Source organism: Nothobranchius furzeri, chromosome 1 (assembly GCF_043380555.1).
Source record: "Nothobranchius furzeri strain GRZ-AD chromosome 1, NfurGRZ-RIMD1, whole genome shotgun sequence".
Lineage (NCBI taxonomy): Eukaryota > Metazoa > Chordata > Actinopteri > Cyprinodontiformes > Nothobranchiidae > Nothobranchius > Nothobranchius furzeri.
Window position 1 is genome coordinate 75,821,417 of NC_091741.1, and position 19,078 is coordinate 75,840,494.

The following is a 19,078-nucleotide window of genomic DNA, read 5'->3' on the forward strand; positions in this document are numbered from 1 at the left end:
TGTACTTTTACTTTTACTTGAGTATGTTTTTTAAAAAGAATTGTAATTTGCTACATTTTAAATCATATCCGTTACGGAGTAAAAATAAATTGTAGGCTCAATAAATTAAAAATATTACGTGTAGCAGTGTCGGAACAAAGACAGACACATGCATGAGCGCCGCGTCTAAACCGTCGGGGGTGGGGGGGTATACACTTGATAATGAGGACAAACAGCCATTTTTACCACAGTTTTGCTCAAAAACATCAGTTCAGTCCCTGTGATCCACTTGCTGTTTACCTCCTCTCTACCTCCTCTCCTGTGGGTTGAAACTCATGCTGGTGAGGAGACACCATTAGTTCTAGTAACACCTGGGCTCCCAAGGCCTATTCTGACAGGATGAATGTTACGGGACCCTTAATGATTCCAGTTGGATGATAGGAGGACTATTTAGGAGGATTGGAATGAAAAAACAGATTTCTTTTTTTTTTCATTTTTATTTTTTTTACCATGTCCTGTCTGGCTGTGAAGCAAACAGAGTTGATGTCTGAATGCTGGTAACAAGCCTTACAGATTTACTCTCAGGTGGAGCATCAAAGCGTCTGCTTTTAATGTCACGCCTGATACTTAAAACTTTATTGTTATTGTTTTTGAATGCTTTGTAATTCCGACCGGACACGGAGTCAGAGGTGAAAGAGAAAGGAAAAGACAAAAGGTGGGGAGAGAGGGGGGAAGGGGGTGGGGGGGTGGGGGGGTTCCACAAAAATAAACAATAATGAACAAGAGTCTGCTTCTAGACCTGCAGAAAGAGACAAGAAAAAAAAGCAAAAAACAAAAAAAAGGGACACAACAACAATACAACAAGATCAAGCTATCACTGCGTCAACTTGTTGAAGAAATATATAATCAACATTGTTTAACTGAACAGTCACACGATAATAAATCACAGTGCATTAAAGAGCAAGTAACGTCTGTATCAATGAGTGTCTAATAGTGTTTTAAATGTGTGTATTCATTATTTTAGCATTTTGGTGCATTTTCTTTAAAAATTAAAAATTCTGCCTAAATACTACAGTATAGCGCCACCTTCAGCTTAAAACATATAGTTTGAGTCATTTTGAATACATTTTAGCCAATGGCTAAAGAGTAAGATACTACGTAAACCAGTAGAGTACTACGTAGCAGCTCTGTGTCAAAGTTATAAAGCATCGAGAGTCTCGGCCACGCCTTGTGGCGAGTTGGGAGTTGGATTTGCAAGCGAGTGCAGGACGGTTAGCAGTAGTTCAGCATTAGCCTATCCTAATCTTTAGCATAGCTTTTAGTGTTAAACATACTTATTTAGTGTTAGCTTGGCTGTTAGATATTGTAGTTTAGTTAGTGTTTGGCTGTTAGTGTTATTAGGAAAGAAGTTCGGGTTTAGTGTTCCATATCGTGTTAGTATGGTGAGAAGGTGTAGTGTAGTATGGTTGCGGTGGCTCTGTGGGGTTGCACTCCTTTTCGCTGGACTTAGAAATTAGGCGCCAGTGATTGCGCACAATCTGTGTCTGGAAAACAGTCAGCTCCCGCCTGGTGCTGTAGTTTGCAACCAGCATTTTACCCGTGATTCCTTCGCCAACATGATGGAGTTTGAACTGGGTTATTCTGCACGTCTCAGTTTGAAGAGGGAGGCCGTGCCCACCGTGACTCTTCCGCGAATTAGATGCAGCCCACCGACTCTGCTCCCCCACCATGGCGGGCTCCAGTCTGAGGTGAGTAAGCTAAATAAAAGTTTTAACATCTTCTAAAGACAATTCCCTACCTACATGCAAAGTTTGAGAGATGTGGTTCACTTAATTTAGCCAATATCAGTCTGCACTGCCTTCGGGCAGATTTGTCAAGTTAACAAAATGTGGAACGGGATGTAAGTTTAGAATCAGCGGCGAATCGGAGCATATCTCGAAGCCCTGGCCGAAGAAACGGTCCACATGACTATTACCGTCAGGCTCGGAGAAAATTCGGGTTGTTTTTGTGTCAGTCGGTAATTCTGCTAACAGTGGCTCTAATGCAGCACTACTTGACAGACAACATTACAGCATGAAATCCAGCACAGTGTGACTCGGTTCTGTAAGGAATTTTGTTCAGGAGGTCACATTTCAGGCTCTCTTCACATCATATGTGACTGACTTTTACGTTATAATAAGGATCACACACTAGGAATGTTATAAAGCGCATATATAGGACAGTTTCTTTTGTATATTATCCGACTTTATAAACTCCAAAAACAATGTGCTTCTATTTTTTTCAGGCTAAATCTACCTAAGACGTTGGCTGTCAGACTGATTTAGTAGTCTGCAAGAATGCACGTGTCCAGCCTGACGTGAAGCAAAGGTGAATTATTGTTAATAATCGTCTATGTAAACATTTTATTATTACCTTCTAGTTTTAATTTGTTTTACAGATTATTGTTACACGTGATTTTATGCTCTTTTAAACATTTATAAATGTGCTGCTTCTTTGTTTTTTACATAGCCACCCAGTTTAGAGCTCACAGCCTCAGTGTGTCTTGTGATACAGGGACCATGATGGAAATTCCTCTTCCAGAAAGTCCCAGAGCAGCATCCACACCCCTGAAAAGACCAAGATGTGAGGTGTCTGCTGTTGATTCCAGCTTCCACCTCAGTGACAGTGCAAGCTCAGTGAACTGTTCAAGGTAAAAAAAAAAATTAAAACATTTCAGAATTTTTAAGATATTAACCATTAAATAAACGTATGTTATTGCATCATGACATCATGAAGGAGGCTACTGAGCTGTTAGCCTAAATCTGGACAAGTGGGGGAGTAGAGGAAGGTGGAGTGTACAGTCGGTAAAGACGGCTCTCCCTTGCCCTGACTCCAACATGCCTCCATCTAAATAGGATAGATTATCCAGAGTTATCTCTGTAGTTATGCTGCTATAGACTTGGACTGTTGGGAGGATACTATTTTCTGCAATTTCAGCTGTTAACTTTATTTTCTCTCTAAGTGTTTTTCTCCCCAGAAGAAGCTACAACGACGTTCTGCTGAGCTGTGGTGTCCTCATGGAGGGGGCCATCGACTAGCACACTGCTGCTAACCACTAAAACATTCTCCCTCTCCTGATAATAACTTTTTGCTTTCCTTGACGTTGGATGTGCTAATACTAGTTTATCCGTTTAATTATAGATCCACTAGGATAAATACAATAAAGTTTATCTCTCACCAAATAGAATATTTACTAAGAAATCACAATATAACCATAGAAACATTACTTGTGTGTGTGTGTGTGTGTGTGTGTGTGTGTGTGTGTGTGTGTGTGTGTGTGTGTGTGTGTGTGTGTGTGTGTGTGTGTGTGTGTGTGTGTGTGTGTGTGTGTGTGTGTGTGTGTGTGTGTGTGTGTGCTCTGTCTTCTCAATCCCCAGTGAGTCATGGAGGATGGCTGCTTATACTGAGCCGGGATTCTCTGGAGGTTTCTTCCTGTTAAAAGGGAGTTTTCCTCTCCACTGTCGCTTATGCTTGCTTAGAATGAGGGTTGCTGTATAGTCACTGACACTAGTCAGTGACTTGATGCAATTTGCTGGGTTCCTTATATAGGAAACATTATTTCTGATTGGCTTAATGGACTGACCTGAATTGGAATGTTTATTATGTGAAGTGCCTTGAGACAACTCTTGTCGTGATTTGGCGCTATATAAATAAACTTGAATTGAATTGAATTGATTCACCTGGTAAATAACTTTTACATTAAATATTTTGTTCTTTGCTATCAAAAGTAAATTAACTAATAACCTGCATTATTGCAGGACACTCAGCAAAATATGGACTCTTCACCATGCTTTTTTATATTTTTACATTTTTTATATTTTTTGTTTTTGTGAAGCGCCTCGTGATTTTTATCTTGAGAGGCGCTATAGAAATGATATTTTCTTCTTGTTCTTCATGAGGCAGGCACACGTTAATACTCTATAAGAGCACATAAGGTGAGCAACACCACAGATTACTGTACACTGTCCTGGATTTGTTTTCTTTCTGCATCTCATCATTAGCCTGGCTTGATAACCTGATAACTCCTGTCATCTGGTTATGACAGTATGAGGATGTCCTCACACACATGTAACCTATCAGCTCATCTGGCAGAATAGAGAAGAGACAACACCACATCTCCTGTTCCTGGAAAGCCTTCAGCCATCCTTTGATGACTGAGAACCTCCATCAGCTCTGTCTCCTGTCTGCCTACAATTATTATAATAAATATTGTGTTTGACAAGTCTTTTGTGCTGCCAAATATCTCATTTTGATTCCAGTTTTGATATTTTAATGGATATTTATAAATTACATTAATTGAATTATCACATTGTTGCATGTTTAACCAGCTCTATTGTGATGAATTAAACTAGCACCTCACTGTGTTTTAATTTCAAGCATGTTTAAGTATTTATGGACATGAACAAAAACAGGAAATATATAAATTGAGATTTATTTAATTAATATAACAAATAAGGGGGAAAGAGTCATTGAAAGGCACATTCTTCTGGAAGCTCCTGATCCTGACGACACCAGCAGAGACGACCGGCTGCAGACACCAGAGGATCACCTACAACCAAGAGAGCAGCTGGTATCAGTAAATAAATAATGAAATCAGGGCAGTTTTAGTGGGCTGAACACATTACAGAATAATTTTCTCATGGGGTATTTTCATAACTTTCTGTGCAGCAGACCAACTTAAGCCCAGGGCTCCTGGAGAGCTGCTATCCCGCACGTTTCAGTGGTTTTCCTGCTTTAACAGGTTAGATTAGCTGTTAAGCAGCTCAGCTATTTGTTGCTGGTTAAAACCAGGTGTGTTGAAGCAGATAAATCTCTAAAACATGCTGAATACTAGCTCTCTAGGGCCGTGGAGCCAAACCCTGCAGCTAATCTAATGCTATGGCTAATGGCTACTTACCATTCAGAGCTGGTTCTGTTGGGTCGGTTCCGGTAGTTTCAGGCAACTCACAAGCTCAAAACAATAAGGCTCAGGTCCGCTTGTCTCCTCCAAATACACTTGGTTCCTTTCTTCTCGAGTGTCTGGGTAAGGAGGGGGAGAAACGTCCTCCACTTCTAATGACTGCTCAGAGTAAAGGGAGCTAGCATCGTCTCGTTACCCATCGTCATCGTCACTGCCGCGGCTCCGCCCTCTCGGTCCTCCAGGCAACTCCTACTAATTTAGCAGTTTTTAAAATTGATACGTGGGTGGAGAAGGAATCTGAGGCACACTTGACCTGCTCTTTAAGACACATTTTCGCCTAATTTATCTACTGACAACACAAAAAATAATCTGGTAATTATAACTCACTCAACCTGGAGGTAAGTGAAGAAAATTTAGAAAGTTTACAGAACTATATTGACAGAGTTTTTGAGTCTTTCGTTATGGGTCCGAAGAAATCAGCAGCTGAGCCTGAAACACCTGGGACCAAGAGGAGCCGTCCTCAGGACTCACCTGAGGCCTCATCTCCCCGTAAGGACATAATAGAATTATTAGATTCCATAGATAAACGGCTTCTGGGATTTGAGGGGCGTCTTCATCTGCTTGAGGTTCTACTCCAGGAGTTTCAGAACCTCCGTCAGTCTCTGGAGTTCAGCCAGGAGCAGGTGGAGCGGCTCGCCACTGAGAACGCGTGTCAGCGGGAGTCTGTTTCTTCCCTGGAAGAGGGAATGAAGCGGATCACCCAGGACAACAATATTCTGAAGGAGACAGTTTTGGACCTTCAGGCCCGTAGCATGAGGGATAATTCGGTGCAAAGTTTGAGAGATGTGGTTCACTTAATTTAGCCAATATCAGTCTGCACTGCCTTCGGGCAGATTTGTCAAGTTAACAAAATGTGGAACGGGATGTAAGTTTAGAATCAGCGGCGAATCGGAGCATATCTCGAAGCCCTGGCCGAAGAAACGGTCCACATGACTATTACCGTCAGGCTCGGAGAAAATTCGGGTTGTTTTTGTGTCAGTCGGTAATTCTGCTAACAGTGGCTCTAATGCAGCACTACTTGACAGACAACATTACAGCATGAAATCCAGCACAGTGTGACTCGGTTCTGTAAGGAATTTTGTTCAGGAGGTCACATTTCAGGCTCTCTTCACATCATATGTGACTGACTTTTACGTTATAATAAGGATCACACACTAGGAATGTTATAAAGCGCATATATAGGACAGTTTCTTTTGTATATTATCCGACTTTATAAACTCCAAAAACAATGTGCTTCTATTTTTTTCAGGCTAAATCTACCTAAGACGTTGGCTGTCAGACTGATTTAGTAGTCTGCAAGAATGCACGTGTCCAGCCTGACGTGAAGCAAAGGTGAATTATTGTTAATAATCGTCTATGTAAACATTTTATTATTACCTTCTAGTTTTAATTTGTTTTACAGATTATTGTTACACGTGATTTTATGCTCTTTTAAACATTTATAAATGTGCTGCTTCTTTGTTTTTTACATAGCCACCCAGTTTAGAGCTCACAGCCTCAGTGTGTCTTGTGATACAGGGACCATGATGGAAATTCCTCTTCCAGAAAGTCCCAGAGCAGCATCCACACCCCTGAAAAGACCAAGATGTGAGGTGTCTGCTGTTGATTCCAGCTTCCACCTCAGTGACAGTGCAAGCTCAGTGAACTGTTCAAGGTAAAAAAAAAAATTAAAACATTTCAGAATTTTTAAGATATTAACCATTAAATAAACGTATGTTATTGCATCATGACATCATGAAGGAGGCTACTGAGCTGTTAGCCTAAATCTGGACAAGTGGGGGAGTAGAGGAAGGTGGAGTGTACAGTCGGTAAAGACGGCTCTCCCTTGCCCTGACTCCAACATGCCTCCATCTAAATAGGATAGATTATCCAGAGTTATCTCTGTAGTTATGCTGCTATAGACTTGGACTGTTGGGAGGATACTATTTTCTGCAATTTCAGCTGTTAACTTTATTTTCTCTCTAAGTGTTTTTCTCCCCAGAAGAAGCTACAACGACGTTCTGCTGAGCTGTGGTGTCCTCATGGAGGGGGCCATCGACTAGCACACTGCTGCTAACCACTAAAACATTCTCCCTCTCCTGATAATAACTTTTTGCTTTCCTTGACGTTGGATGTGCTAATACTAGTTTATCCGTTTAATTATAGATCCACTAGGATAAATACAATAAAGTTTATCTCTCACCAAATAGAATATTTACTAAGAAATCACAATATAACCATAGAAACATTACTTGTGTGTGTGTGTGTGTGTGTGTGTGTGTGTGTGTGTGTGTGTGTGTGTGTGTGTGTGTGTGTGTGTGTGTGTGTGTGTGTGTGTGTGTGTGTGTGTGTGTGTGTGTGTGTGTGTGTGTGTGTGTGTGTGTGTGTGTGTGTGTGTGTGTGTGCTCTGTCTTCTCAATCCCCAGTGAGTCATGGAGGATGGCTGCTTATACTGAGCCGGGATTCTCTGGAGGTTTCTTCCTGTTAAAAGGGAGTTTTCCTCTCCACTGTCGCTTATGCTTGCTTAGAATGAGGGTTGCTGTATAGTCACTGACACTAGTCAGTGACTTGATGCAATTTGCTGGGTTCCTTATATAGGAAACATTATTTCTGATTGGCTTAATGGACTGACCTGAATTGGAATGTTTATTATGTGAAGTGCCTTGAGACAACTCTTGTCGTGATTTGGCGCTATATAAATAAACTTGAATTGAATTGAATTGATTCACCTGGTAAATAACTTTTACATTAAATATTTTGTTCTTTGCTATCAAAAGTAAATTAACTAATAACCTGCATTATTGCAGGACACTCAGCAAAATATGGACTCTTCACCATGCTTTTTTATATTTTTACATTTTTTATATTTTTTGTTTTTGTGAAGCGCCTCGTGATTTTTATCTTGAGAGGCGCTATAGAAATGATATTTTCTTCTTGTTCTTCATGAGGCAGGCACACGTTAATACTCTATAAGAGCACATAAGGTGAGCAACACCACAGATTACTGTACACTGTCCTGGATTTGTTTTCTTTCTGCATCTCATCATTAGCCTGGCTTGATAACCTGATAACTCCTGTCATCTGGTTATGACAGTATGAGGATGTCCTCACACACATGTAACCTATCAGCTCATCTGGCAGAATAGAGAAGAGACAACACCACATCTCCTGTTCCTGGAAAGCCTTCAGCCATCCTTTGATGACTGAGAACCTCCATCAGCTCTGTCTCCTGTCTGCCTACAATTATTATAATAAATATTGTGTTTGACAAGTCTTTTGTGCTGCCAAATATCTCATTTTGATTCCAGTTTTGATATTTTAATGGATATTTATAAATTACATTAATTGAATTATCACATTGTTGCATGTTTAACCAGCTCTATTGTGATGAATTAAACTAGCACCTCACTGTGTTTTAATTTCAAGCATGTTTAAGTATTTATGGACATGAACAAAAACAGGAAATATATAAATTGAGATTTATTTAATTAATATAACAAATAAGGGGGAAAGAGTCATTGAAAGGCACATTCTTCTGGAAGCTCCTGATCCTGACGACACCAGCAGAGACGACCGGCTGCAGACACCAGAGGATCACCTACAACCAAGAGAGCAGCTGGTATCAGTAAATAAATAATGAAATCAGGGCAGTTTTAGTGGGCTGAACACATTACAGAATAATTTTCTCATGGGGTATTTTCATAACTTTCTGTGCAGCAGACCAACTTAAGCCCAGGGCTCCTGGAGAGCTGCTATCCCGCACGTTTCAGTGGTTTTCCTGCTTTAACAGGTTAGATTAGCTGTTAAGCAGCTCAGCTATTTGTTGCTGGTTAAAACCAGGTGTGTTGAAGCAGATAAATCTCTAAAACATGCTGAATACTAGCTCTCTAGGGCCGTGGAGCCAAACCCTGCAGCTAATCTAATGCTATGGCTAATGGCTACTTACCATTCAGAGCTGGTTCTGTTGGGTCGGTTCCGGTAGTTTCAGGCAACTCACAAGCTCAAAACAATAAGGCTCAGGTCCGCTTGTCTCCTCCAAATACACTTGGTTCCTTTCTTCTCGAGTGTCTGGGTAAGGAGGGGGAGAAACGTCCTCCACTTCTAATGACTGCTCAGAGTAAAGGGAGCTAGCATCGTCTCGTTACCCATCGTCATCGTCACTGCCGCGGCTCCGCCCTCTCGGTCCTCCAGGCAACTCCTACTAATTTAGCAGTTTTTAAAATTGATACGTGGGTGGAGAAGGAATCTGAGGCACACTTGACCTGCTCTTTAAGACACATTTTCGCCTAATTTATCTACTGACAACACAAAAAATAATCTGGTAATTATAACTCACTCAACCTGGAGGTAAGTGAAGAAAATTTAGAAAGTTTACAGAACTATATTGACAGAGTTTTTGAGTCTTTCGTTATGGGTCCGAAGAAATCAGCAGCTGAGCCTGAAACACCTGGGACCAAGAGGAGCCGTCCTCAGGACTCACCTGAGGCCTCATCTCCCCGTAAGGACATAATAGAATTATTAGATTCCATAGATAAACGGCTTCTGGGATTTGAGGGGCGTCTTCATCTGCTTGAGGTTCTACTCCAGGAGTTTCAGAACCTCCGTCAGTCTCTGGAGTTCAGCCAGGAGCAGGTGGAGCGGCTCGCCACTGAGAACGCGTGTCAGCGGGAGTCTGTTTCTTCCCTGGAAGAGGGAATGAAGCGGATCACCCAGGACAACAATATTCTGAAGGAGACAGTTTTGGACCTTCAGGCCCGTAGCATGAGGGATAATTCGGTGTTCGCAGGCCTGCCGGAGCAGACGGGAGGGACGGAGAACTGCGAGCAAACAATAAAAAAAACTTTCTCCAGACCCAAATGAAGATACCCGAAGAAACGGTAAAAAAACATCACCTTTCACCGGGTACACTGCCTTGGAGCTAAAAGAGTGGGCAGCAGAAGACCTCATCCCATCGTGACTAAATTTGAACATTTTAAGCAGAAGGATCTTGTTAAAAGCCACGGAAGAGAGCTCAAAGGAAAAGACTTCAGCGTAAATGACCAGTTCCCTAAGGAAATCCTGGATCGGCGCCGAGTCCTCTTTCCGCTGCGCAAAACGTTTATCCAGGATGGGAAGAGGGCTGTCATCTCAGTAGATGAACAAACCGATTTCAGTGGTGAAGGGTTAAATGAGTGAGTGAATTCTCTACCATGGATCAACTCTGCTAACTGTAAAAATCAGCTGGTCTAAATAAGCATGAAGGTCAGAGAGGAGCTCTAGGATGGACACGAATAAAGGAACTGTGGTGAAGAGGTAAAGTAGGGCAGGGCATCATTGGCAGCTGTCATACGGTCCATTTGAAATGGTTGACTTTCATTTGGCTTGTTATGTGACAGGTTAGAGCACAGTCTCATGTTAGAGTTTTGTCATGAAACATTGAGATACCTCACACACTGATGGCATCTAAAAAATGTTTTTTTTTCTCAAAATAAAGAATAATTTTAATCACAATTGAAACCTACAATCCTAGAAAAACCTCGTCCAATCAATGTGCACGTCCTGTTCTCACTGATTGGATAGAAATCCCTCCATCAAACTGTGTGTGTGTGTGTGCGCGCGCGCACGCACACGAGCGAATTGTGAACTGGCGATGTGATTTTGCACTACTTAGATGTAGCCATCCTTACGCTGACAAAAATGTAACTAGTTAACTTTTACTTTGAGTACATTTTATTTATGATACTTTTTACTTTTACTTGAGTAAAAATGTAGGCAATTACTTTTACTTGAGTAAAAAATTATCAAAGTATTGGTACTCTTACTTAAGTAGGAAATTTTAGTACTCTTTCCACCTCTGGAAATTACACAATGAAATGAATGTAAATATGGCTAAAATGACTAATAACCGAAAGGAGCTAGTTTAGGTGACTTGGGCATCTGATGCTTCCTGGACGCCTCCTTGGTGAGGTTTTCCAGGCATGTCCAACCAGGAGGAGACCTAAGACCCAGGAGGGACTATGTATTTTGATAGGCCAGGAAACACCTTGGGATTCCCATGGAGGAGCTGGCCCAAGGTGCTGTGGAGAGGGAAGTTTGGGCCGTCCTGTTTAGACAGCTGCCCCCGTGACCCGTCCCCAGATAAGAAGATGAAAATGGATGGATGACTAATAACTAAGTAACTAGACTCACTAAAACAAAAGTGTGGACAGAAAGACAGGTTTATGCCTTTACCAAAACATTTAAAAAATGCTAATCATGGCTGCTGGACAATTTCACCTGAAGTCCACATACAGACAGACTTATCCTCTATTCATTATTAGAAGCAGCTGGGGTATTTATGCCCACAAAGTTTTCATTTTTGTTCATCAACATGTCCACTGTCAAGTGCAGCTCACTCTTCTAGTTTTGACTTTTTGCTTTTATGTTTACTGCCGATCCAAATTTCCGTTTGGATCCCATCTCTCCACCTCCATGATCCACCTGCCAACCATTGGTTGGTCAGATGTTGTGTGGTGTCAATCACTGCAGGAACATACATTGTGTCGGACACTCGTCTCTTTTTTTCTTTCCTAGGCTGACAGGAGTAGTATGTGTCACACGGTTCACAGCAGTGACGCGCCTTTTGCACATTTGGAGAGAATGCGTCTTCTTGTGCAAAACGTAGTCCCTCATGGAGCGTGGTGTGTCTGTATCAGGAGACAGTAGGCATTTTAGGACATGGTAGACCTACTGATGGAGCATAGGAGCATAGCTAAAGTGACCTGCAGTGTGAAATATTTTGCTCCAACTAAGTTTTGTCTAGATTTCTAGGTTAATCTTCTACAGTAGCATGGTTATAAGGTCCCTCGGGGTGGGTATCAATGTCAACATGACTTATATAATAAAATTATTTAGATGGGGGATTATTTTGCATTTGTACTTTTATTTTTATTTTCACAGAAAAGCATGAAGTCTGTATGCAAAATAGCTTGAAAAATAGGTAGGTGACCTGAAACAGGCAGGAAGACATTGGTTCTGAAGCAATGACTGTTTTGGTTTACATCATCTTTAACAAAGCCAACAAGGATCTATTTTATCAGCCCTGACTGCTCTTGACAAAGAACCAGCAGGACATCCAATCTGCTTCTTTAGAAAGGCTAACAAGACGGGGGACGTCAGACTGACTAGGATCTCTGAAACATAAAACAAGTCAGCAACCTATTTTTGCTTGTACTTTAGTTCTACAATGCTTGGTTTATTCCTTTCCATTTTCTACCATTTTCTTGAAGTATTTAGCTGTTGGTCCTTAAAAGTATCAAGAGAACTCTGGTTACCCTGAACATCTTCATTTTATAATATGCTATGCACATCTGCCTCCAAAAAGGCATTAACATTAGCCTAATTTGGCTGAGCCGGTGTAATAATAAGGTAACTTTTAGTGAATAATTTGAACTGAGTTCCACGTTGTTAGAGAAACAGAAAGTACATTTGCATGATAAATGAACTTCAGTTATTAACCTGGGAGAAGTTGCAGCTGATTGGATTTGTTCTTTGCTATTTTCTTAGTTAGGTTACAGTCTGGCTCGCATTTGGGATCTCTGCCCAGCAGGAGCTAACCTGCAAGCTGGCAAATTGTGGATGAACAATGCAAGCAGACATCAACTGTTAAAGAAGATTAACATTATTTTGTCTCTCCTGTTCCTTAACTCCCAGAGTCATCTTGTTTTTGTTCCTGCTGTAATGTTTAGTAAGACTAATACGAGTGCTGCAGAAGTAACGCAGGAAGTGTCCAACAGAAGGGACTTTAAATGAATCAAATGCAAAATAAATTCTATAAGCTTAATAAACAGCCTAACATTGTTCAAACCTGAAATATTAACCTTGTCAGGTGCACCACTGAAATATACAATGTGAAGTAAGTTGAAGTTCATCTTAAAAGCATTCACTGAGCAGATCTGATGTCAGTTCGTAATTCTTTCTTTAGGCTGACTAAACGGAAGCTGGGTTAAAGATGGAAACCAGAAAGGGAAAAACGTCATTTTTAATCATCTGACAGCTGGTTTGCAGACTGCCATGGCTGATGATTGTCTCCCAGGAATCGGTCATGCATGAGCATTAAGTTATTAGGAAAAGTTAGAATACTCAGATTATAGAAGTTCATGTTTAAATGTCACATTTGGCCAAAAAAAAGACCAGTTTTTGTGCAACATCCCTCTTGGTCATGCTGTTGCAGAGTCAGTGAGGTTATATAACGACATACTCTTTGCCAGTAGTCAACTCTGTAGTTATTTGTTACGCAATGCTTTAGCCTGCACATAAATCATTAAATCTTTACATGTAGTGGCAAACTGGCATAAGACACTAAGTGTTTGTACTTCTAAAAATAATGCATTGCTGCTGATCGGGTAGAGAAAATGACCTAAGCACCAATGCAGTAAACAAAAGATAAACTGTTGGATTATAGAGGAAAAAACCTACAGCCACCTCCCCGAAAAGCTAAATATTTGGTTATGTGAAAGACCTTTGACCTTATATTGACCATTATTAGTCAGGATTATTAAAAAAAGACCCTCCAGTCACACAATAACATGCTGGTGAATTGCAGTAATCAAAACTGTTGCCTATTTTACCATAAATGCTGACAAATCAATGTACATGTGATTTAAAAGTGACCCTGCGGTTTGATCATACCACTAGAAAGCTATTTATACATTTAATTTGACAGTTTCTCTATTTTTGGCACAATTTCTAACACTACTGCTGTTCTCTGACCCACTTATTCATGGTGACTTTGCAAGCAGCCAGCTTTGTGCCTGGGCATCCGGGTCCAGGTCACTTCAAGTTCAGTATCATGGTTTTGCAGGTCCAGGACATTTCACTCAGATGGACTTTGAGGTGAAATTTGTCAGCTGCATTTTTAGGTATGATTAGAAAAATCAAATAATCTCTTCTTCCTTTCTCTAAGTGTGTGTGCTGCTGTAACAAGTGCATTTCTCCACTGTGGAATGAATAAAGTCTATTCTAAAACAGCATCCCTGTTTTGTAGCTGCTTTCAGACGTAAAACCTGTTTTTACTTATTGCTTCAGTATCCAAATATGAACTTTGCATGTTGCGGATTTACACTGGTGTATATGATCAGAGATATTTAATTTATTAAACTGGGAGTGAACCTGCTCCTATTTAAAAAGAAGAACAATCCCCACAGATGCACAACTCGGATATGTCAGTTTGCCATGATGAAATCAACCTTTTATTAAATCTGTCACTTGCAAAAGGGGCAAAGGAGCTGCAATTACACACTCCGTGTTGCATCAGTGACAAACAGCAGCAGTGACTGCTCACAGCAAAACACATGGTCTTGGTTATTTTGGGGATTTACTAATAAACCATATGAGAGTGTGCAACTGAAGCAACTCCATACAAGAGCATTGGTTTGACTTAAAGGTCAAATTATTCATGAATAATCGGTAAACAATAAATAGGTATTTCTATGAGGAACAAGAAGTTACCCATGTTAAAAAATCAGGTTTAACAGTGTTGTGTTTCTCATGACTGACATATGTTTGTGAAACATGGAAGATGCCAGTTTTGTTATTTCTGTAAAGGTGTGTTTGACTTATTCTGAGAAAACCCTGAGGGGGATTTTGCTCTACCTGTCTTCAAAAACAGCCCACAGGGCCTCTGTTGGATTAAAGTCAGGCCACGCTCTTGACCAGGTCAAGATTTCCCCTTTTCTTTCTTCCAGAAACATGTGTGTGATTTAGATTTATTTCTGCCTCGCCTCTGGCTACAGGAAGTGATCTTGTGAGCCAGTATTTCAGCCCATCTCCCCAAATCCGTTTGCATTTGTGCAGCTCTATATAATCACGCTCCTTTAGAGAACTGAACGTGATACCAGGGTCTATGCACATAAAAGTCAAACAAAATAGTTGCAGTTATGTGACTCATCTAAGCTGGACAACTTCATGTTAATTCCACAGGAAACAAAACATTTAACCACTGTTTTTACCCCCTTTTAAAAGAAAGAACAAGCAAACTCACAGATCTCACAACCTGTGACGGTTTCTACCTATCCATGTCATCAGCATGGGCAGCCTTGAGTTCAGTTACTATGATATTAAGTATAAATGTGTTTCCCACTGAATTTCCGTAGGCCACTGATTTTCCTATTTCCTGTTCTGTCCTTTTGATGTCCTACAGAGATTTTTAAATGCCTTCAGACATTCTGTTCCATCTAGATTCATGAAGATAGAAACTGCAGATTGAAACCAGCTATAGGTTCAAAACAAAGAGCGTTCAAGGGCTGACTGTATCTGCGAGAACAATCTGCATAGGTCACTTCATTTCCACACACATAATACTTCAACTCCTTCATAAATCCCACATATAAATGAGTTTTTAAAGTATTTGCGTGGAGAACATGTGTCTGATGCACTGCATCTGAAGGCAAGTCAGTGGCTCTTTCAAAGTGCAAATAAAACACAAGTGTAAAAAGAATTTCATGAAACATTAAATTGGTAAATTACTGCACCTTATAGGGTTCTACGACACTCTGAGCCAAGGTGCTATGCAACGCAAGCAGTCATTCGTCCACGCATACACCCATTCACACGCTCACACCAAATAAAACATCCTTTGTAAGATAACTTGATTATTTTATGTGAATTAATTTCTCCTCGTGTTTTATACCTTAATAATAATAATCATCATCATAATAATAAATCACCTTACCATACCTTAGTGTGTAATGCAACAGTGGGGTAAAAGTTTGATAACCAAGATGCGATCCTTGGACAACACATTGTTATTAGGCATAAATAATTAGACGAGTCATCTGAATGCACCTTGAATCTGAGGAAAACAAACATTAAGGCTCCAAAGGGATAACATACCTGCTAAAATTTCATTTGCAACCAAACATTAGGAGGTAAAACACGTGTAATCTCTGTTCAAAAAATACATGACTCAGAGCTGCGACGTGATTCATTTATGCTATGACATTTGTTTTTCTAATTTAGCTAAAAGCTGATAAGCATAAGTAAAATTATATTTTTCATCTATAATGAAAAATCTTAATATTCATTTGAAGTAAAAACAGTGTATTTCCTAAGCTTTAAAAACTATTTCCAAACATAATAACTTTACTTTATAATTAAATATTGAACATCAAAACTTGTATTCTACAGGTGATGTCACTGCACAAAGGCATCTGGGTAGGGTCATACAAACAAATTGCACTCGACAATAGAACATATACACTTTCAGAGTGCTTGAACATCAATGTGAAGACATAAAATGGAGGAAACTGTGTTGAAGGAGGAAGACATCAGGGGCTATTTCTGATGGCGACCCTGCTAATTATCGATTGCCAGAACTGGAGCTCTGGCTCAAATGTCAGGGTCAAAGTAAAAGCTAACTCTCGTCCGTAACGCTGTGGTTTTAAACACCGTCATTCCCATCTCTGCTCCTGCTTGAGTAATATAAACATAAGTTCATTACACACAGACCTCAAGTAACATTTTCTCAAGGTAGTATTTTAACTGTCAGACTATTATTTCTGTTCCTACTTTTTACAAACACCTCTGGTCAAAAACCTTTGTTTGAACACAATGTTTGACCGAGAAGTTCATCTGGACACCTGCATTAACACCGCTGCCTCCCGGATAACTCTCCTCCGCTTACACTGCTGTCCCTCCTGGATAACTCCACGTCTGAGAGTGGCGCTAGGACTGGCTGGTCATTTCTCTGGCGTAAGACCTTTCCCTCTGGGAAAATGTTAGAAACAAATAAACGTGCTCTTCTTGATCTGCTTCACGCAGTTAAAATCCGCTCTTTCACATAAAAAAATACCACAGCTTTGCTTTTTCTGTCTTTATGTTTAGGTTTATGTATTTAGCAGACGCTTTTGTCCAAAGCGACTTACAAGTGGTAATTGGCATGTTGCCCTTGAGGCTAACAACAACAATAACAACAACAACTTGACATCAATCATGGAGAGGAGGGAACAAGGAGTGGACAGTAGAGAGGGGGACGGGTGCAGGGAAGGTGCTAGTTTAGAAGATGCTCTCTGAAGAGCGGGGTCTTCAGGAGTTTCTTGAAAATTGTCTTTAGCTTAGCCCGTTTGCCTTTCCAGCTGTTTCATGGCGTCGCAGACAAAAGAAATCTGCTCCGACATCAGATCTGGGTATCTAGAGTCAGATTAGCACTTCCCCCAGCAGCAGAGCTTAGTTCCTTGCTGTTTGAACATCATTAGGAGATGAAAAAAACCAACTTCACCCAGAATGGAGCAACTCAGACCCACAAGAAACTATAGAAAATGCCCGCTTGCTTGTATGACCCTGCATCCCACTGTGCTTTGCGATCTATTTTTAACTACTGTAGAAAACCCTAATTGCAAGCCCACATGGTTTCACCATATTAACAGGTTTATCAGCATGTTGCACCAAAACAGCTAATTTATTATTTAAATTAGGGCCCGACCAATATATCGGCCGGCTGATTGGGGTCATTAACACCATCGGCTATCAGCCAAAAAGATGTCCGATATGGCGCTACCTATCCAGCAGATGGCGCTCGCTTTATGAACTCATGTTGTGTGGCTCCACTCCTCGGGGGGTGGAGCCACCGTCACAGCACACATGTAGCGGAGCAGCAGAGTCAAGCAGAGACAGACGGTGATGAGGAGGTAGGAGGTAAGTCTTCAGTTTTAAGCACATCTGTTGTGTCAGTGGTAAGTTGAACGATAAAATAAGCAATGACAAAAGTATGTTTCCCCTCAACATGCTTCCTAAGTTTATTGTGTGCCTCGTGGCCTCGTATTGAAAAGTTAACCTGAAAAAATAAAATAAAAATGCTGCAGCATTACGCTCTATGCAGAGCTCACGCTGCTTCCCCTTTTTCTGCTGGTCTTTTTCTGGTAGACATTCTGGAATATTCTCAGACAATTTCCTCCGCTCTTCAGCAGACTTTTCAAACTTACGCGGTTCACCCGAGGCTCACGAAAAAAATAGTGCAGACGCCGAAAGGATCGCTGCACGGCGCGGCTTGGTCTAGTTCACTAGGCTAGTCATCTGCAGCATCTGCTCATCTTCAGTAGTAGTTTGTGTGTTCTGTTGTTTTTGAGATTGCAAAATAGATATTATTTGCATTACTTGGAAACCCTAGTGAGTTATTGAGACAGTTCTTTGGTGTGTAATATAGAAATAAGTTAGCATCAAAAAGGCAGAGAATGAAGGGTTTAATCTTAAGAACATTTGTATTTATTTCTTTTTTTGCGAGGGAGATTTATCGGCCATTATATCGGCTATCGGCCTTTGTTAAAAGTTTTATATCGGTATCGGTCCCAAAAAAAAAAGCATATCGGTCGGGCCCTAATTTAAATATTTCCATCATTTCCAAAATTGCCAAAACTACCAACTAGTTTGAAGCTATTTTTTGTTCCCATTTCAGTTTTAAGTATTTGCCTCTTTCTAACTCAAGGAACACATTTTACTCAATTTAAATTGACTTAGTATGTAATTACAAGTTTATTACATCTGCATTACCAAATCTAGCACACTATTACCTGTAAGGTGATACTAAACATCAACATTTTGTATTATTAATTTATTCTATTATTTAATCAGTAATTGGAATCTTTAATTAAATAAATAATGAGCGAGGTAGCGGTTATCCAGACTTGTCTGCAGAGCTGATGTATTGAACATGTGGACATGAGGTCATCAGTTTGTGAACTTTTCAACTGGAAGTTGCGGGTGTAACTCACCACAGTTCTCCTCGTCTGCCTGATTCCCACAGTCATCGATGCCGTTGCAGTGCAGAGGCTGAGGGAGGCAGACAGTCAAGTTGCCACAGGGGAAATATCCAAGTGGGCATGTCGCCTTCTCCTCTGTGGTATTGAGGGCTGTAAACAAAGCAGAGACAAAGATTTTATGCTAATGTTCCATCTCTGCCTTTAATCGGACACATCAAGAGTCCTTGAACCAGATATTAGTTACACATGATCCAGAGAGTCTATTTTTCCACCCCGCCAAGCCTTGTCAGTTTGTGTCAAACAACTTTTTTCAGGTTTATGTCAGTTGTAAATTGTGTAAAGTGCAAACATGTATTTTTATTTGAGAGGGATAATAAGCTTGTGTTTTATATAATCCTTTTTAACAATG

The 19,078-nt window shown here is 40.5% G+C and overlaps 1 protein-coding gene across 1 annotated transcript in view; it reads right to left on the reverse strand.

The window, feature by feature from the left end:
- The window catches only part of rxfp1 (relaxin family peptide receptor 1), a 174,587-nt gene that overhangs the window by 140,210 nt on the left and 15,299 nt on the right, over positions 1-19,078 (reverse strand). Inside the window, exon 2 of the mRNA XM_015950931.3 lies at positions 18,682-18,819. Coding sequence (XP_015806417.1) covers positions 18,682-18,819 — 138 coding nt within the window. The remainder of the gene's footprint in view (positions 1-18,681; positions 18,820-19,078) is intronic.